General features: G+C 53.2%; 1 protein-coding gene across 2 annotated transcripts in view; it reads left to right on the forward strand.

The window, feature by feature from the left end:
• The first annotated feature begins 11,803 nt into the window (after positions 1-11,803).
• The window catches only part of POU2F3 (POU class 2 homeobox 3), a 103,251-nt gene continuing 94,351 nt past the window's right edge, over positions 11,804-20,703 (forward strand). The window contains exon 1 of one of the 2 annotated variants that reach the window (XM_032868742.1): positions 11,804-12,495. In XM_032868742.1, the coding sequence (XP_032724633.1) occupies positions 12,229-12,495 (267 nt within the window). In that variant the 5' untranslated portion in view covers positions 11,804-12,228. The remainder of the gene's footprint in view (positions 12,496-20,703) is intronic. The other variant, XM_032868741.1, reaches the window with a different exon arrangement.

The raw sequence follows: 20,703 nt of genomic DNA on the forward strand, positions 1-20,703 counted from the left end.
CTAGCAGGAGTGTCTGGGATGCCCTGGAATTAATTCTGGCTTTTAGTGCCTCTGATTAGGGGTCTACAAGCGTCACCCCAAATGTCCCTAGTTAATCAATATGCGACAATGCCGCCAGCAGCTCAAGGCCCTACAGAAGACCTGCTACCACTTGTATGTCCTAACCTTTATCAGGTCCCTGTTACCGTGCTACCGAGAGCTCCCGCTCTGTGGACTTTTCCCTCTGCCCTGCACCTCTGCCGCTGGCCCAGCTGTGGAGGTGAATGCCCGGACCTGAGCAGGAGGCGGGGGTGTGGGCTGGGAGCCCAGGGCACTGAGTGCAGTACTTTTAATTCTCACGTCCACCTGATGATATAAGAATTATTACCCCCATTTTCCTGATGAAGAACTGAGGCTCTAAGTCTTAGCGGTTGGTCACTTATCCAAGACCACACAGCTCAAAGGTGGCAGAGCCACGGTTTAAACTTGGGGCTGCTTCTACTGCCCCTGCTGTGCTATACATTTTGGGGCTATGGCATTTGCCAACCATTAAGCAAGCCAGAAACCTGGGGGAGGCTCACCAATACCATCAACCATCCAGAGACCCCCAGTTTCTAGAAATCGGAAGTCAGCTCCAAGTTGTGCCAGAGTCATGCCAGAGATAAGCTCCCTGGGGCAAGCCCTTGGCCTTGTGGTGTGTGTGTGTAATGCCCCAGCCAGCTTAACCCACCCTCATGCTCTTCTGGGTGGGAGTCATCTCCCCAGCAGGGAGATCAGTGCTGTCCTGGAGGGCAGAGGAGGGGAAGGGCCTGTCCCTGCCCTATGCCACCTCCCTGTGGCATCACCCTTTGCAGGATCAGGAAGTCCACGATCAGGTCCAAAGTCACAGTTGAGAGAGGGATCCAAAGGCTGTGGCAGCATGGACATCTCCCTTTGCCATCCCCGCTGTGGGACCCAACAGAGTGAACACTTGGCCCTGGGCAAGAGGCCGTGGCTAGGGCGGGGCCCTAGGGAGGTGTGAGTGCAGAAGGCCCTGAGAGCAGGAGCAGGTGCACAGACTTTGGAATCAGATGGCCTGAGGTTTAACCCTGTTTAACCCTGTTCTGCCACACTAGCTGCGTGACCTTGGGCAGAACATTGTATCTCACTGTGCCCCTCTGCAGTGGGTAGGTCCTAGTTCCCATCTCCCGGAGTGCAAGTGGATATTAAGGGGGATAAAAATAAAGCATCTGGGCCGGTGTCTGCCATGTGAGTGCTCAAAAGATGTTAGCTTGGGCGCCTGGGTGGCTCAGTCATTAAGTGTCTGTCTTTGGCTCACGTCACGGTCCTGATCGGGGTCCTGGGATCGAGCCCCGAATCAGGCTCCCTGCTCCGTGGGAAGCCTGCTTCCCCCTATCCCACTCCCCCTGCTTGCGTTCCCTCTCTCACGGTCTTTCTCTGTCAAATAAATACATAAAATCTTAAAAAAAAAAAAAAAGATGTTGGCTCTTACTGGTCTAGATCCCATTTCTGCTGTCACTGCCAAAGCCAGCCCCAGTCCTTAGGCTTGCTTGGGAAAGAAAGGTCCTTTTGGATGAAACCATTCCATTTCTCTAGGACTCCCCAAACCTCTCATTCCAAGGACCCAAGGGACCGTAGAGGTATTAATTAGCAAAGCCTCAGGACAGGCCCAGGCGGCGAGGGAGTCTTGTTGACGTTAATTGGTACTATCAGATCTTTGCCCAGTGAGGACGGAGCAGTGCAGGCTGAGACAGGGGCTCCGCCGTTGGGGTTCACAATCTGCCCGAGACTGCACCCCTGGTGCCACGGCTATGGTGGGTGGAGAGGACGGGCAGCTCCTCCCTCCCTCTTCCTCACAGGGCCAAGCAGGGGAAGAAGGGCAAGGGGAACAAAGGAAAAGGGAGGGTTGGGACCATGTTCTCAGGCCAACCAACACTCTCTGAGTGCAGCCATGGTGCAGCGACTTCACGCACACCAATGCCAAGGGCTATGAAAGATGCCAGGCTCTAGCAATGGCTTTGGACTTGTTTAATGAGCCCAGGAAGCCTATTTAAAATGCACAGTCCCAGGCAATGCCCTCAGTGGCTGAGCTGCAAGGGTCTGTATTTTTAACAAGCACCCACAGGATTCTAATGAGGCTGGTCCATAGGACCACACTTGAAAGAACAATCATCTGCTGTCTATGTGTCCAGTATTAGTGCAAAGCCAAGCACACAGTAGGAAGCAGTAAATGCTGGCTGATGAAATGAATGAACGAATGAGTGAGGGAGCCAAACAGATAGAGACTATGAATTGCTCTGTAGGGCCTAAGCCAAAAGTCTGACTTCCCCTAAGAATTCCCTCCCTCAGGGAAGAGGTGGGTCCTGCATCTCCGGTTATCATTCCCTTCTGTGGGTGGGACCAGAATTTTCCTACTCAAGTTGCAAGTTGCCAAATTCAAAGAAAAGTTCTAGAACATGCAGAAGAAACCCCACTGAGTCCCTTTTCCACCTCAAATCTAGCCAGATACATCAGGGATCCCCGAGGATTCTAGTTACAGAAAAATACACGCAAAGGTTTGCCTCTAATTTCCAGAATTCTGGACCCCAAAGTTATCCGCAGTTAAGGATCCCTGCTGGGGTGTCCTTTGATGTGTGAGCCATTGCTAACAGCAGGGAGCTGGAAAAAGAGGAGGGGAGGACCAGAAGGAGGGTCTGGGCAGAAGCGGGGAGCGGCAAGGGCTCTACCCCCGGAAGCCAGGGTTTGGCTTGGGTTTCGTGGCTCCCTCGCCCTTCTCCAGGAGAGTTCAGGGGCACTCAGGGGCAGCGGGTTGGAGCTGGGGTTCTGAGGGACAAGAAAGAGACAGGAAGCAGCTGAGGTGCCCCAAGAGTGTTACAAGGTGACACCCCACACTTGCTCCAGGACCAGAGGACAGGGAAGGCAGCAAAGTAAGGGGAAAGAAAAGGTTCTACTGGACTCCACTGGGGGCAGACACTGGGCTAATGGTGCCCTGCATCACATTTCGACCCTATTAGAACCCACTACTGTAGGAATGAGTATCCCCATTTTACACAGAAGGGAACAGACTCTGCATGCGGGCAGGGCTGTCTCTGGCCCAATTTCACACAAGTAGATGGAAGGTCTGAGATTTTAAATTCAGACCCAACAAACACCAAAGCTGGAATCCCTCCCTAATCTAGGGTCCTGGAACAGACTCAAACTGCAAAGCCCCTGGCTGCCGGAGGGACAATTCCTGCTCTCTGTCCTCTTCTGACGCCATCACAAGCCCTTCCACACGTCCCCTTCAGTATTTGCAAGAAGTGATAGGGAAGTTCCAAATGCGCTGTGAGCACCAGGTCCCTCACCCTCTGCCGTCACCCTGATGACCTTGACCTGGTCCCCCCCACCTGCACTTCATCCCAGGTCTTGGGTTTACAAGCTGCTCTGGTCCTCTCTGACTGTTCAAGGTCACTGGCGCAACCACAAACACAGAGAGGGGCCTTCCAGGTCTCCAGTTTCCAGGAGGCAGCAAAAAATATATATATAATATATATATTTATATATATAAAATATATATATAATATGTATACTTAAATATATATATAAATATAAATATATATATATATGTATATATATATATTTAAATGAAGAACTGTGTAGTTGATATAGGCACAGGGACCTTTAGGACAGACAGAAGGCGGAGCCTGAAGCCTAAGACCTTGGAGTTAGATTTGGGTTCTAGGTCTAGCCCCACTCCTTTCTGGCGTGACACTGGGCAAGTGTATTCACTTCTCTGAGTTTCGATTTCCTCCCCTACTAAATGATGAATAATAACTGTCTCCCAGAGGTATTAGAAGCATGAAGAAGATGAACCCAAAGACCCCAGGCTCCCAGTAAGCAACCCGGGCACACACACAGCTTCTCGCTGTTTCGTTTTTAATCAGTAGGGTACTGGGGGGAGGTACTTTGAAATTTCAAACAGGAAACAAACATAAAGAAAGATAATTTTTTAAAGCTGGGGTTGATTGGGCACTCTTCAGATCTGTCAAATGGAAACCATAATAGTACCTACCTCAGGGGCGCCTGGGTGGCTCAGTGAGTCAAGCCTCTGCCTTCAGCTCAGGTCGTGATCTCAGGGTCCGCATCAGGCTCTCTGCTCAGCAGGAGGCCCGCTTCCCCCTCCTCCTCTGCTGTCTCTCTGCCTATTTGTGATCTCTTTCTCTGTCAAATAAATAAATAAAATCTTTAAGAAAAAAACAGTACCTACCTCAGAGGGTTGTTTAGGATTTGATGAGAATTCACGAAAAGCCCATGACATTCTCTAATGGAATATCAGCGTTTGTAAATGATTCCTATTACTGATCACAGTCTCCGGATTTGCACAGGAACACCATACATAGGCGAGAAAAACTGTCCACACCGAGAACAAAGTAGAAAGCTTAAATTCAAGGAGATTTGTGTTGTGCATTGGAAAGAACTTTCTAGTTGCAACTTGCGTGTAATTAAGTCCCCTCCGGACATTCTAGGGTCCTTTCCCTTCACGGACATTAAAAGAAAGATGGAACATTCTGTCTCTGGGGCAGCTAGATAGGGCACCAGCAGGAGGCAGAGCTTAAAGCTCATGTCTGGGGCATCAACCTTGGCAAAAAAGCATTGTTCTTACTCATATTATATCGATGCATATACGAATCATATTCTGATCTCCTTCTAAATCTTTTCTGCAAGATCGTAGAGTAGAAAGATAATAACAAATGACTAGAGTGAGCTATCAACTGTTTACACCATGGCATGTTCTAGAACTATTAGAAAAAACATGTGAACCGAGTTGATATATGGAGATCCATGGAGGAAATAATGCTGAGAAAAACAGAATAGGAGACAGCATGAAGGGCTAACTTTATAGAAGCCACAAAGCTCAGAAGGGCATTTGGAATAAATACCAATCAGGTTTTGGGTTTTTTGTGTTGGTTTTTTTTTTTTTTTCGATCAGGCTTTATTTTCTCCCCAGTAGCCCAAGGCCATTATAGGCATCTTAAATATATGTATCTGTAATGGGATGATAGGTGAGTTTAGGGTAGTGGAAATACTCTAATGTTGTAATGGTGGATACATGTCATTATACCTTTGTCAGAACCCACAGAGTGTACCACACAATGCATAAACCCTAGTATGAACTATAGGTGGGCTATAATGACATGTCCATGCAGGCACATTGATTGTCTCTAAGGTGAGAGATGTTGATAATGCGGGGAGCTGTGTGTGTACTGGAGCAAGGAGTAAACGGGGGTGTTCTGGTTTTCTTTTTTTAAGTGGGTTCCACTCCCACGTGGGGCCCAAGGCAGGGCCTTGAACTCTCGACTGTGAGATCAGGACCTCAACTGATGATGTGGCTGGGTGGTTCAGTCAGTTAAAGCGTCCAACTCTTGATCTTTGCTCAGGTCTCAATCTCAGGCTTGTGAGTTTGAGCCCCTTGGTGGTCTCCATACTGGGCACATGATGGTTACTTAAAAAAAAAAAAGACCCAAGCTGAGATCAAGAGTCAGATGCTTAACCCACTGAGCCACCCAGGTGCCCCCAAGAAAGTGCTCAATTTTCTACACGATTTTGTTGTGAACTTAAAATTGCCTCAGAGAACAAAATCGATTAAAACAATGTAAAGCTCTGTTGGGATCTGAATGGATAATGTATATATTATCATACTGTTTTCGCTTCAATAAACAAGGGATCTTTCCATTTGCTCAGAAATGTAAACCTAAATCTTAGAAAAAAGAAATCATCAGAGTGATGGTGGTTCTGAGTTTCTGATTTGGAGAAGAGAGAGAGGGCACCCCCTTTTCCATCAGATAAGGAAGAGATGTGATCCCCACTCTTGGCCCCTACTGGGACCTGACCCTCCCTCTCTGGGTAACCCTAGGCCCTTCCTAGGCCATCCTGTCAAAGCCCCAATGATACCATCAGCCAGATGGGAGCCAGAGCACACAGACATGCGGTAGGGACCCAGCAGCAACTTCAACAGGCAAAGCCAATGGCTCTGGTCCGAAACAGCCCCCGTCTAGGCCCAACCTGCTCACAGCCAGCTTCCTAATGAGCAGACATGACTTCTCGTCCCAGCCATAATGTGTTCATAAACTTTGTAAGAGCAGTAAGAAGCTGGGCTAAAATCAAATCAATTTTTTTAGTAATAAATTTTCCTCAGGGCTTTGCATAAAGGAAACAACATTAAGCCATGAAAAATATAATAAATAGAAATCACACAACTCTGCCTGGCCCCCTCCTCTTGCTGCAAGCGTACTAAGATCTCTGTTGGAGTTGAGGGTTTGGTTCCCTAGAGCAGAGGCAAGGCCCCTCTTCTTTAAGGTCTCTAAGTACCCACCCTTGTGATGGAATCAACGGGTGTGAGGAGACAGGATGCCCTCAGGGACACACATAAGTGCCTGCTGTGATCTGGAGTATACTCTGTATTTCTTGTGGTTTTCCAGGGGGAGGGGAGCATTACCGGCATGTGCAAATGGCCTGAGGTCTTCTGTTTTCATGAGGAGGCCCAGCCTGTTACCTGGAGGGCCCCATTCTCCACAGACCACACATCACTAAGACTGTTGAGGGCAGGGACCTGTGCTCCAGATTCTCTTCCCCACAGCAGAGTGCCAGGTATACGGGGCTATAAAAGACCTTATTTTTTAGCATCCTCTGTGTACCAGGCTCAGGAGCTCAAGGTGGTTACAAAGATGGGCCAGATCCAGTATACCCTGTCCCCAGCAATGAAATGGAAACCCACGTAGGGTCAGAGAAGGAGGCTAGGCGAGGCTCCAGAACGCTAGACTTCTAATCTGAGCAGTGCCCATAATAGCTGGCCTTGGTTCTTTTGTGTCTTTGGTTTCAAGTACAGATACTGTGAAATCATTACAACAAAAGGCAGAGGTTGCAGAGCTACCAAAAAAGTAATCTGAGGGCTCCTCCCCCAGCTTCCCAATCTTAGTTCACCGTGCCACCCACTGCCCAAGACAAAACCAGAAAGTTATCCTTGACCCTTCTCCTCCCTCATCCCCAAGTACAAAGAAATATCAAACCTCATTTCCAAATTCTACTTCCGAAGAGCAGCTCAAGTCTGATATGTCTTTCCATTCCTACTGCTGCCACCATGGCGCAAGCCACCATTATTGCTCATCTGGACAGCTGTAATCCACTTCCAGAACATTCTTTTTAAAATGCACATCCTATCACAGTGACTGCCTACTACTCTTAGGAAAACAAAGCCCACATCCTAGCATTGCCTGCATGACCTGGCCTCTGCCAAACTCTCCTGGATTACTCAGAGCTCCTCTCCAAACTCATCACTCCTGGTGCTTGACCAAGTTGCCGGTCAAGAGCCCACCAGATTCAGGTCCCATACACAAGCTGTTCCCTCTGCCCAGGACCTCATCCCTGCTGATCCATCCTGATTCATCATTTAAGTCAGCCTAGACATTGCTGCTTTCCCAGGCTTCCTGGTGTAGGCTTGAGTCCCCGCTAATTCTTCATGGTACCAGCTACAACAATTGTAATTTAAATATTTGCTTTCACACTTACTTTGTTAACACTGACTCCCCTTGCAGCTATAGGCTCCATCCCAGGGTAAGGAATTGCTGCATTTCTCTTAGCCCACTGTGTACTATATCATCTAGCACAGTAGTGCCTGACCCTAGATGAATTGGTAGATGGATGGAGGGATGGATGGAGGGAGTGAGGGAGGGATGGATGGATGGAGGGATGATGGAGGGAGGGATGGTTGGTTGGAGGGATGGATGGGTGGAGGGAGGGATGGATGGATGGCTGGAGGGATGGATGTGTGGAAGGAAGAAGGGATGGTTGGAGGGAGGGATGGTTGGGGGGATGGATGGGTAGATTGATGAAGGTATGGATGGATGAACCAGTGAGCATCCAGATGGAGGAGCAGGAATGGCCTCCTGGAAGAACTGGCATGAAGAAGAAGATGGTTAAGTTCCGGACCTTCTAGAATCACAGGCCTGGAATCAGAGCAAGACGTACCTTGTCTTCCAGCTCTGATTATTCAAGCTTCCTTTTCCTTTCCTGAAAGTCACTGATTCGGACCGACCCCATCTAAACTTCCCCTCTGCCGGGTTTTCTGCCTGGGGAGAACGGTTGCTCACCCAGCTGTCCTGGCCTCTCTTTCCTTGCCACTCTCTACCCCGGCCCGCTGCCTCTCTAGACCACTTTCCCACCACACCCTTGGGTTTATGTAACTGAGTCACTGTGTGATGCTGTAGAGCTGATTTGCACTTCTGCTTGGGCAGTGAGGTGAGGCGCTTTGCGGCCCCGAGAGGCAAAGGAGAGCAAGCACGCCACCACCTCCCCAGTTCCTCCTCAGACTCGACGCACAGGTGGCCAGCCCAACCCTATCTGCAAGGGCTCTACCGTAACCCAAGCCAAACGCCAGCCACAAAAAGAAATTGAAAGAAAAATCTTTCTACTGCTGCAAAGACAAGTTCCGTATTACATTTTTCCCCTCTCTGGATAGAGGTGACTGGTTCAGTTTCCTTTTCAGACTTCTACAGGACCCTGTCAGCATCTGTCTTCTCCATCACAGATTGGAAGATGGCGTCGCATTTCTCTTCCTACCAAACTGAGGCACTGTAAGACCAAAAAGCAAAGGGGAGATTCCTCCCACTTGATGGCCGGTGGCCCACTTCCCAGGTGAAGAGCAATATAAAATCGGAAGACCTAAAGAGAATACAGAGAAAAAAGTGTTCTTGAACGAGTGTGTGTGTGTGTGTGTGTGTGTGTGTGTGTGGAGGGTGAGCCAAGGGAGGAAGGGGTCGTGTGCAGGCCACACAGGGATTTAATATGTGATACAAAGGGAGAGAAGGAACAGCATTAAGTAATGATAGCCACGGTTTACTGGGCCTTTACTCTTTGCCAAACACATTGTAAAGTGTTTTGTATACCATCTTTCATGTAATTGTCAAGACAGCCCAGGGACGTAAGCATTGATAGGCCCATTTTACAGTTGAAGAAACAGGCTCACTGAATCATGCAGCTCGTGAGTGGCCAAGTTCCAGGACTGAGATCCCGATGTCCCTTGCTTTGAACCACTACTCGCAACTGCTCTCCTAGGGCGACAGATCGGAAAAGAAAGGAAATTGGTTTATGGTGGGGCAGAGGGCTTGAGATTAGACATAAAGAATGTTCTGACAATGAGGGCCGTTTGGTCGTAGTCAGGGTAATTAGGCTCGTTAGAGCTCTTCCTCTGAGGGCCTTTACTGTTACAAAGAATGGATGCTTCTATGCCTGGCTGGTTTAAGGGACACACTCTGTGCTCCAAGCATGGGGGCTGGCCCATTTGAACAATCTGACAGGCTGGCTAGGGTACAAGACAATGACACATGAAACCGTTAGATTATGGGGGACGATAGCGCAGGGTGTGTGCCTGAAGGCGGCTGGCGGCAAGCAAGGGCCATGGCAGGCACATATTGTTGTGGTTTCTAGCAAGGGCTCTGTGGTCAGGTAGACCTGTGTTTGAGTCCCTGCTGGACCTCCTCGTGTGACCCTGAGAACATGACTTAACCTCTGCAAGCCTCCGTTTCCTAGCCAGTAAAAGACGGGCTAAGAATAGAGCCTACTTTGGAGAGTTGCCATGAAAATTAACTAAGATGATACACGTAAAGTGCTTGGCACAGAACTTGCACATAATAAGGATACAATGAATGGGAGGTGCTATCATAATTGTTATTGTGGGAGTCCAGAGGCCAGAGAGAGAAGTACAAAGCAGAGCTGTAGGTCAGTAGCTGAGAAAGCCTTTCTGGGAAACTCCGGTTTTGTCCTGGATCTTGAAGAATGGGTTGGGTAAAATCAAAAGGAAGGACTAGGGACAGAGATGGGGGCTCACATGGTGGGGCGAGACTTCAGATTCTGTATCTTAAAAGAAAATTCTAATTTGGTCTGTGGTTAAATTAAAGGAAGAAGCTGATTAGGGCAAAGGGATGGTAGAAGAGATGAGGTTTTCTGTCTTTGTTCAAACCCAGAATTTTAATAGAGGTAAAGACAGCCCCTCAGAGACTCAAAAAAAAAAAAAAAAAAAAAAAAGGCAGCCAGACACACAGGGCTTTTCTGCTTACTTCCAAGATCTCACTGGGTGATGGGGAAGGGGCCTGGGAACATGGCTTGGAGCAGAGTGGGTGATGGATGAGGACAGGCCCAGAAATAGGGGAAGTTAGGAAATGTGGGTGAGGCCCTAATGACCCTGTGGACTGACTCATGTGAGAAGACCCAGCTCGAAGGCTAGACAGAGATGAGTAGCCTAGCAGGCAGGAACCCTGGCCACCTCGTCTTCAGTCCTGCCAGCTCAGGGTGGGAGGGCCCAGGAGTGCAGTCTTTGCGCTAATCCATTATTCTCTGACAGCCTGCCTTATCTCCCTGAGGTGAAGATAAACTCCTTAGGGGCCAGAGTAGTTCTCCAGGAAAGACCCTGTTTGTTTTAGATCCTCTCTGCTCAGCCCTCTGTCAAGTACCTCTTAGATCAAGCATCACCTGGGCCTTTGTTAAAAATGCAAATTCTCAGGGATTTTTTTTTTCCCCTTCCAGTGTCTGTTTGGCTAAATTTAGGGACTCAGGTGTTTGTTTTGTTTTGTTTTGTTTTGTTTTTAACAAGTGCCCAGATGATTCTTTTGATAAGGCAAATTTGGAAGACACTGAGTTAGATAATCTCTTGAATCCTTTTCAGTCCTATCAATGCAGGCGGCAGAGTACAGTAGGAAGAGCCCTGGCTGGGCAGTAAGGAGACAGGTTCTAGGCCCAACCTTGCAGCTCATGGGGTCAGGGCCTACTATGGGCACCGTCACAGTACCCGGCTGGGTACCCCGTGTCATCTTTGGTACTAATAAGAACACTGTGCTGGGGTGAACTTGGAAGGGAAGGAGGCCACAGAGAATTCAAATCTATGATCAAGATCTAAGAAGGAACAGGGGGACTGACACTAAACAGAAGTGAAGTGGACATGGGGAACAATAGGTTCTGAGGTTTTCCCTGGGGCTTTCTGTTCCAATGTAATTGGCAGGACATCATAGGTCTCAGCAACTCCCACTAGACACAGGGCAACACATAGGCCTAAAGAATTTTTAAAACGTTCCCAAAGCATACAGTTACTCAGAGGAAGCAGAAATCCCAATCCCCCTTGCCCTCACCCTGGCAAGGGGTTCAGGTGCATCGCAGGGCAGTCATATTTTCTTGGGACTTGTGGGAGAAACCCCTGTGGGTCAAGCGCCAGTGCCCTGAGGCCCTAGTCATTTTCCTGAATCTCCCTGGATTTGCTGGGAGGGAGGGTGGGGATCTGGGGAGGTGGGCAGGACTGAGGACAGGCCATGAGTCTGGCTTGCTAGCAGGGGAGATCAGACTGAAAAGAAAAGGTGCCCTGGAGCTCACAAAATGGGGGCAAGCCAAGGGGCCCCTCCGGAGAGGGGGCCTGACTTATCAAACTATCTCACCAGAGAGATGGCAAAGCTGGGCGAGAACATCAGCTCATCCCTCCGGACCCAGGGCAGTCAAAAGGCTGAAGGAGAGGTGAGGTCTGATTTTGCAAAAACTTTTTAGAAATTCGCTGTGTCAGAGAAACTCAAAGACCAAACAAAACCCCTAAAACACCAAGCCCGATTATTTCGTCCACGTGGCACAAGAACAAGCCAAAGTGGGGGGGGGGGGACGGGGGAGGAGCGGGGGGAAGAGTCACCCGTCCCGCCCCTGCTGGGAGGACGGGATTTGCCGGGACAGCCAGGACAGCCAGGTCGCACGGGGCGCGGCAGGGAGGGAGATTGAGAAAGAGCCCTTTTCCCACAAAGCCGCTGTGCGGCGGTCCCCCGCCCCCTCCCCCGGGCCCCCGCCGGAGTGCGGGGAGCCGCCTCGAGCCCTTTAAGGGCCGAGAGGTGCGCGGTCTCTTTAAGGCAGGTCCTGGTGGTTTCTGTTTTCCGAAGGAAGTGACGGGGGGTGGGATTGAATGAAAAGTGCAAAACAGAGTCTCGGAGCTCCGGAGTCGGGGCCGCGGCAGTCGCAGCGCTGGGCCGGTGGGCGGGCGCGGGGGCCCCGGGAGCGCCGCGTCCGCCTCGGAGCCGCCGGGGGGCGCGCGGCGGAGCGCAGCCCACGTGCGTCCGCGCCACGTCTCGGCCCCCCCGCGCCTGAGCCCCTCGGGGAGCCGCTGCCACGCGTCCCGAACTAGCCGGTAACTTCGCGCGAAGTTTGGCAGCGCTCCTCGCCGCACGCTCGCGGCCGGCCGGGCTCCCGGGGATGCGCCCGCCCGGCCGCCGCGGGGTCCCCACGGCGCCCCCCGCGCCGCTGCTGCTGCTGTTGCCGCTGCTCGTGTCGCTGCTCGGGGCGGCGCGGGGCGTGGGCGCGGGGCCGGGCGCGCCTGCCGAGCTGCGGGTCCGCGTTAGGCTGCCCGATGGCCAGGTCACCGAGGAGAGCCTGCAGGCGGACAGCGACGCCGACAGCATCAGCCTCGAGCTGCGCAAGCCCGACGGCACCCTCGTCTCCTTCACCGCCGACTTCAAGAAGGTAAGGCACCCTCGCTCGCCCGGCGGGACCCAGGAGCCCGAGCGCTCCGGGGTCCCGGTCGCACTGAGGCCTGCAGGTGGAAGGCAGGCCAGGAGAGGCACAAGACTTAGTCAGGGTCATGTCGTGGGGCTTTTGTCTACACCCCTGTGCAGGCTCCCCAAAGCCCGGCCCTTTCATTCTGCCCCGGGGGAATTCCGCTGCCGCCCCCTCCAGCCTCTCGCCGACCAGCCTGTTGCCCACTTCTCTTTCATCCCTCCCAGAGCCCTCCAGGTGCTGATTCTCCAGAAATGCTAACTCCCTTCTTGGGGTAATTTGCCTCTGCTCTAGAGGAGAAAGTCCTGGGTCAGCAATCAGAGTTCACGGGTTCTTGCCCTGTGGTCTTGGGCACGTCCCTTTCCTTCTCTGGCTTTCCTTTGTCACCTCTGTACAGGTCAGTGAGGTGGCTCCAGGCCTCTCAGCCCTGACGTTTTGGAGTCTATAAACCAACCCTCTTGTTTCACTTTCCTAGAGTGGAGACATGGAGGGGGGTGGGGGGGGCATAAGAGTGGATTGTCCCCTGTCCCTCCGGAGCCAAGGAGATGCTACCTCTCCTCTCTGGTTTGGAAGGCTGGAAAGCTTGCTGAAGGACGACCTGGCGAGAGGCCCCACAGGAGGTCCCCACTCTCTGGGAGAGCTGCTGCTCCTTACCCTGCCTGGCCAGACAGCTGGCCAACCTCCATGTTTTGGCCCAGATTGCAAGAAGGGGAACAGAAACCAGCCTCTACTCAGTGTGTTTGTTAGGAACCAGAAGGAACCTTGTGGAGGGACTGGAAGGTGGACCTGGCCCCCAGGGTGGTTGGGGATAGGGAAGGCAATGGAGGGACTGGGGGATTATCAGCAAATGGGCCTGGAAAGGTAACGAGGGACTAACGGTGACCCAAGCAGCAGGAATTCTGGAAGGAAAGAGGGTGGGTGAGATGTAGGTACTCAAAGGGAGTCTCCTGCTGTACACACACACACACACACACACACACCAGTCCCTTTTCTGCTAAGAAAGAGGCCCTGTCTCTGGGGGACTGGAGAGGTGGGGACAGTTAGATAACTGGACAGCTGGAGAAGCTCAGGCCTGGCCCAAGCCGTTCTCCCTCCTCCCTCTTAGAGAGTGGGAGTTGGAGAGGAGATGGGCAGAATTTGGGGAGCCAGTGAGGGACCCAGTAAAACTGCTATTGAGAGCGTGGGCCGGGACGGAGGGTGAGGGGATCCTGTGGACAGTGGAAGTAGGGTTTCACTGCTAATCTGTCCCCAGATTACTGATTTACCACTGACGTCGGACATAGGTAGACCATGGAGTATTGGGGGGTGGTCATGGTGGGAAGACTTTATAGCCCATCTTTACTGGGCAGGCACAAGCTAGGTTCTCCTATTCAGGCAGGGGCCTGGAAGGGTAGCCAGTGTGGAGAGAGGGAAGTTGACGGGGACATACCCGCCTCCCCATACCCGTACTCTAGGGAAACTTTGTCGCTTGTGTTCTTTTCCGGGAAATCCCAGTAGGGGCTGGACCCCTCAGGAGGCAGCGGTCTAATCTTCCTCTCTAACCCTCCACTGAAGCCCTTTTTCCTTGAGAGTGAGCCTCTGGCTGAGCCAAGAGCCTCCTACTTTCTTGCCTCCTGCCCATTGTTCTATGGCATCTGGAACCCTGGAGAGAGGCTTCCCCACTCCTGGGACCTCTCCTAGGCTGTGGCTAGGACGCAAAGGCTAGGGCTGAGCTTTTATAACCCCTGGCTGCAGCATGAACGATTTTATTGCTCTGCCCTGTAGGCAGGAAGAGGGGGGAGCCCCGTGGCAGTGGGGTGGAGGACTGGGGCCTGGAGCTGAGAGCATAGTTGGGGGGCAGACGGCCCAGTTAGAGAATCCATTTGGAGCGGATTGCCAGAGTCCCATTTTAATCCCTGCAGTGATTCAAATCTCCACCCAGGTTTCCGAAATCTACTTTTCAGGTTAGCCTCTGACCCAGAAGCTGGCATTTCACACCCTCCAAGGCATCTCCAATTTCACCAGCAAGGGCAGGAATTGGGGGGGTGGGGGGTGTGTGTGGAAGGTGCAGAGAGGAAAGCCCGCTCTGTACAGTCTCCCCAGCTCCGAGTTGCTCCGTTAGCCTGGGTGGAGCAGAATAGCCTTCACGCCTGCCCCAGGCCACTGTCTACGCTGGCCAGAGCAGCTTCTATATGCGGATCCTTCTGGGGGGACTCCTGGGCCACTCTCCTGTGACCCACTTAGTTCCCAAGGCCTCTATGTGCCCCACGGTCTTTGGCAGAATTGCACAAGGTTCTATCTGGAAGGAAGGATTCTTCCTATGGGAAAAAATCATGGGCATTGCGTTTCTTTTGTGTAGCAAACATATTTGGGGTGCTTTGGGGAAATGCCCTAGTCCACTTAGGAAAAGCGACAGTTGCCCTTTTCTCACCTTCAGGAGGTAGTCCAGGCTGAAATAAACAGACATGGTTAAACCTGGGCAGGGTACTTGATCTCAGCAGGCCTTCTTTTCTTCATCTGTACAAGGGGGGTGATGACAGTACCAGTCCTGTGACTATGAAAAGAACCAATCAGGTAATACGTCTGAAATACCCACTAGGCATTGGCTGCTGTGCTAAGTGCTTAAGAAATAGAAGACCATGAACTTTTGTAATCGTTGCCCACATCACATTTCATCGTGGGTCCTCCCTGCTGAGCTTGGACTCAGACAGGTTGAAGGACGGACCCAGAGTCCCACACAAAGTCAGCCCTGAGCCTGGAGGTGCCTTTAGGCTCTTACTGTAGCCTTCTTGAAGCACCGTGTGTTGGAGCTCTCCAGAGAAGCAGAAATGACAGGACACAGAGCAAGAGCTAGAGAAAGAAATGTTGCAACAGTTCGGCTCCCATGATTTTGGAGGCTCAGAAGCCTGACAATCTGCCTTTTGCAAGCTGGAGGCCCAGGGAAGAGGGCAGTGTGGTTTCAGCTGGAGTCCGAAGGCCTGAGAAGCAGGTGCGTCAGTGACCGAGGGCAGAACGTGGACGTCCCAGCTTAGACAGAGGGATATTCGCCCTTCCTCTGCTTTCTATTCTACCCACACCCTCTCCCGACGGGGTGGTACCCCTCACACTGCGGGGCCTATCGTTTTGACTCATTCTGCCAGTTGAAATGTTCGTCTCTTCTGGAAACATCCTCACAGATCCACCCAGTCGAGTTGATAACAGAAAACTGCCACTCTCCACAATTGCTGGCCAGCCCCTCTGAGCCCAGAGCCCTCATTCTTGTTCTGCCAAAATCCAGGGGGCTGTGGGCAGTGCCCCTGGCTGGAGGCATCACAGAGCCCTGGGTCTGGCCCATCCTAGCCCCAACCCCAGCCCCTTCTCTCCAGCGCTCCCCCCGCCGCCCCACCCCGCAGCCCCCCCTCCTCCAAGAGGCAGGGTTCTAGCACTTTCTGGCTCTGCTCACATGGCCACGGCCACACGGTAGGCGGTAAGAGTACTGAGAGTAATCCGCTGGCTGTAGGACACGTAGCCCAGAGCCCGGGGAACGGTTGTCATCTCCGCAAGTAGCTTGGAGCTATCAGTGGCCATCCCGTGTCACTGCGTGCCCTGCCCCAAGGCTGCTAACCATTAGGCAGATGGAGCTGAAGCTTTAAAAAGAAGCCCTGGGGCTCAGTGGCCCCCAAACTTCAGGGCCCCATTGGAATCACTTGGAAACTCCCCATGCCTGGGCTGCCCTCCCCAGCTACGAACTCTGCTCTCTGGGGGCAATGTTTTTTTTTTTCTTAAAGAGGCCCGGGTGATTCCTGTGGGCAGCGAGTTTGGGAACCACTGCCGTGGCTGCTCCAGGGAAGGGGAGGGGACTTGGAGGAGGGCCCAGGTTAGGCTGTTAAATGAAGGTAGAGCCCACACTCACCTCTTTGCAACCTGTCATTCTACCCACAATAACCCTAATGTGTTTGAAGCAGCGGCTAGGCCTTCGGCCTCATTCCACATGCCCTCAGTACACAAACTGTCATTCATAATATACACCCAATAGGCCATACTCTCCTTTATAATCCGGGTCCTGTGTGTGTAATTATACCTGTGTGTGCGTGCTCACTGGGCATATCGAACATGGGGCATGTCACCACCCCCAGGCTCTAACCCAGCTTTTTGTCCATCAGCCCTCTCAGTCCCCCTCCCCCAAGCCAGTGTCCCCATCCAAGTTCTCTTTCCCCTTTGTCCCCCAGTCTGAATGTCCAAAAGCTGGGGGAGGGGATGAGTCATGTTCCAGGCGGCGTGGTTTGGTGCTGACCGGATGGGTAGGGTGGGGCCAAAAGATAGGAGAAAGTCATGTGCAACTGTTTCTGGGTGGTGGGTACAATGTTGGGGGCAGGGAGGAAGAAACCACAGCCTCCAGAAATGCGGCGGGAGGGATCCTGAGGGGCTGTGGGCTGGAGCCAAGATAAGGGGAGCCATATGGCGGTGTGGGTCAGCCCAAGGTCACTCTGAAGGACCCAGGAGGAGTGGAAATGTGAGCCCTCGGTTCCCTGACCTGAGCACCAGCGGGTGAGTGGGAGTCAAAGGAAGGAACCATCCAGAAAGCACCAGAGTCCCTGCCTTGGGGGATCCTGGTTGGGGCAGGGGAGCAGCGTGGGAAGCTGCATGCCATCAGAAGTTGTCTGGAAGATGTGGAATGTGCGTATGACTGTGCCGGGGCCAGAGGCTGTTTGTTATAACCAGATCATCACATCCCACAGAGGTCAGACAGGAGAAGCTTTTAGACACCAGTCTCCCACTCCCCTGCCTTATGTGAGGTCCCTGAAACGTAGCAGTTTGGAAAACAGGCGTGTGATGGATGTGCTGTCTTCGTGGGGAACAGAGGGCCGCAGAGATGCTCTCAGGAGAGGCCCAGACGTCTCTGAGTCCAGAGCTTTCCTCTTAGGAGTTTATGAGATGTCATGAGATGCAGTGACCTGGCTCGTGTCCCTGGGGCCCTCAGATCTACCAGCAGTCCCTCTGCCATGTTGGAGGGATTCCTCCATGGATCAGGGATCAGCGGGCTTGCGGGCTTGCCTGAAGTTTTACACGTGCTCCCTGGAGTCGAATGCCGACATCGGGGGAGGTCCTAGCCAAAGATCCTGGATCAGGCAGTGAAGACTGCCCCCCTGGACCAAGGGAGGGGTGGCTACTAGAAATAAGATGGGGGGAGGCAGAGTGGGGCTCTTCCCTACCAGGCTGCCCAGGTTGCAGAGAAGTGGTGACGGCAGTGGTTATAGAAAAACTCAGGACAGACTCCTGTCCAGGAAGACAGGGTGCAGCCTCGTGATGGGATATGCATGTCCCCGGATCTCACCCGCTGGGTGGTCGCTTGCTGTTGGTTGCTTTGGCGCACAGTGTCATCTGAGTCTCTCTGCTGCATCGTGAGGCAAGCGTTGCCCCATTCTGCAGGTGCGCAAACTGAGGCTCCGGGCTGCGAAGTGACTTTGACAATATTGAGTAGCTGGTGATTCTGGATTCAGACTCAGGGATCCGTCCACTGTATAGCGACTGACTGTGCACGGTACCATAAGAAGGCTCCTTCCAGAAGGCTAAAGAAACCCAAATTGAGGAGGGGAAGGGAAGGAGCCTGACAGAAAACCTTAATACAAAGGAACAAACCCTCCTCTGTACAGACTTGGGCTGGACCCCTTCTCCCTGAGCCCATAACCCCTTTGGCATGAGTCCTGACCCCTTGGCATGAGTCCTGACCCTTTGATAGCTTTGTGCCTGAGACTCTTGCGCTAGAGGAGTGGAGGCGTGGGGACCGTTTGGAAGAGATCTCCCAGAGACTCCTGAGCGTTCACTGTGTACATTAGTCTGCCCTTTACTGGTCAGGCGACTGGACAAGCCACTCACCCTCTCAGAGCCCGAGGCTCAGACGCGGCACAGGCCAGGCGGAGATGATCTGGTGATAATCCCAGGCTGGTGAGAAGCTGGGTCTAAGAGGCGGTCACACAGAGGCCCGCGGAGGCACGTGAGGAGTCAGGTAACGGGGCCAGCCCGGTGCCCCTGCCCCAGCTCTCCTTCCTCGCTGGGAAGCACAACATTCTGGCCCCTTTATTTCCCCTCTAGGGCCCAGAGCATCATTAGGACCTTCCATCCTGTAAGTTGGCAAGTGTTGAAGTGGCTGCCATTCGTGCATTCCGATAAAGGGCAGGGAGCAAGCGAGGCGTTGGGGCTGGGAATCTGGGCGAGAGAGGAGTTGGGAGCCCCATCTCAGGATCCCTGAGTCAGCGGGACAGTGGGGCGCAGTTGATCCACATAAAGCCTCACATTGTTCCCTGGGGCAGTTGGAACAGTAGTGACTTTTGCGATTTGGCTGACAGAGAACTGGGGGCTCAGGGGGCTGGGGCAGAGCAAGCGGCCACTGCTCATGGCCCGTGGCTGTACTAAAACCCCTTAACAAGAAGCTTTTGTCCCAGGGCAGCCCTGAGGGGTTACAGGCTCCCGGTAACGTAACGGGGCCAGCCTGAGTCCCCGGGCACGGCCATGGGAGTGGGCTTGTGCTGGCTTTGGGTCGACTCTGTTCACCCCTGTACCTGCTTTAGCCTTCTTATGGTACTGTCGCCAGGTGCTCCCGTGCCTGCCACCGGGCAGGCAGCATGGGGTTAGGAAGGTGCTGGTTCCTGGCTGCCTCCCCTCATCTCCTCGAAACCGGCCCCCTCTCTGGCCATGAAGCAGCCCCAGCCGGGAGCATGGGGATAAATATTTAGATTGGCTCAGCCCAGGCCCTGGAATCACACGCTGTGATGTGATGGGAAGGAGACAAAGATGGCAAAACATGTTCCCAGGGACAGTGCCGGCTGTCCAAGAGCGAGGAACAGTAGGGGACAGGGGTGCTCCGCAAGAACTCCAGAGAGAAGTCCCCCAGCCTGGGTGTCCGGCAGGGCAGGGAGTGGTGGAGTGGCTTCCCACGCTGGCCCCCTTAGTCTCTGGCTCCTGGCTGGGGGAGGGCTGGGCGCAGAGAACAGGCGGGCTCTCTGGAGGAGGGGGCTGGGTGAGAGGGTGCACGAGGAAGTGCTTGAGGCTCAGAGAAAGGGGGGAGGTGGAGAAGGGGGGACACAGAGGGAGGCAGCATGTTCCTGGGAGCAACTGTGGGGGCCGTGGAGAGCTGGGAGCAGCTGTGTGTGAAAGAGATTGTTCAAGAAGCAGCAAGTACGCAAGAAAGACGACAGACGTGTGGTCTGTGAATGGTGGAAAGCAGGTGGGCATCCGCGTGCATGAGCCAGGGTTCCGCTGGACTGTAACATAAAACCCCAAGGGCGGCTGAGGCAAGAGAGAAGTCTGTTTCCCTCTCTGGCATCTATTCTAAGGCTGCAAGTCGGTAGGGGAGAGCAGGATGCCCCCTCCAAGGTCTTCCCCGCTGAACTCCCAGGGGCCCTCTGTGTGCAGCGTTGCTCCCCCTCCCATCAATAAGCTTCCCCTGGGGCCTCTCCCCAGGCAGGCTGCACCTGGCCCTGGCACAGGATGTCTTGCCATTCTGGGGCACAGGGCTGGGCCCCTGCGCTTCCCAGAGCAGCTGTGGGCTGTCTTCCTAGGTGTTCACCCAGAGCCCGGGCACAGCCAAGTCAGCGCCGCTTTCTCTCGGGGAGATGCAGTGGGTCTCCGAAGTGCCGCCTGGCAGGGGGCGAACCCAGAGAAGGACAGTGTGTGCACCGGGGCTGACGGGGATCGGGGGGCTCGGAGGAGCATAAGGATCACCGGACCGTGAGTCAGGAGGTCCAACTGCTTGTTCTGGTTCTGCGGCCACACGACTTGTGAAGGTCATGTCCCCAGCCAGAACCTCGCTGGGTCATGAACCAAGTGATACCCCGAACCTGCTAAAAGCCGAAATGACAGCGGGGGGCGGGGACCACCAGCCTGTAGGACTACCAGTCTTCTTGATGGCAGCGAGAGAGACCCCAGAGCATGCATGCAGGGGCCTCCACTCAGCTACGAAGCTTTGAGCTCCAAGCTCTGGGCCAGACCCTGAAGTTACTGCCTACGTCAGGTCTAGTTTCTGCCCTTGAACCAGGGGCAGATTTTATGTGGGACCTGGATGACTTGTTGCCAGGGCAGAAGATGCCACAGGAGGACGGGGTCCTCTATGAAGGCACTTAAATCAGGTGCACACTGGACCGACACAGCTCAAGTTTCGGATCCAGCTCAGAACCCACCAGTGACTTCCAGTGATGGGCTAGCTGGAGCTCAGACTCC

Source organism: Lontra canadensis, unplaced genomic scaffold (genome assembly GCF_010015895.1).
Source record: "Lontra canadensis isolate GAN:19392208 unplaced genomic scaffold, GSC_riverotter_1.0 scaffold36, whole genome shotgun sequence".
Lineage (NCBI taxonomy): Eukaryota > Metazoa > Chordata > Mammalia > Carnivora > Mustelidae > Lontra > Lontra canadensis.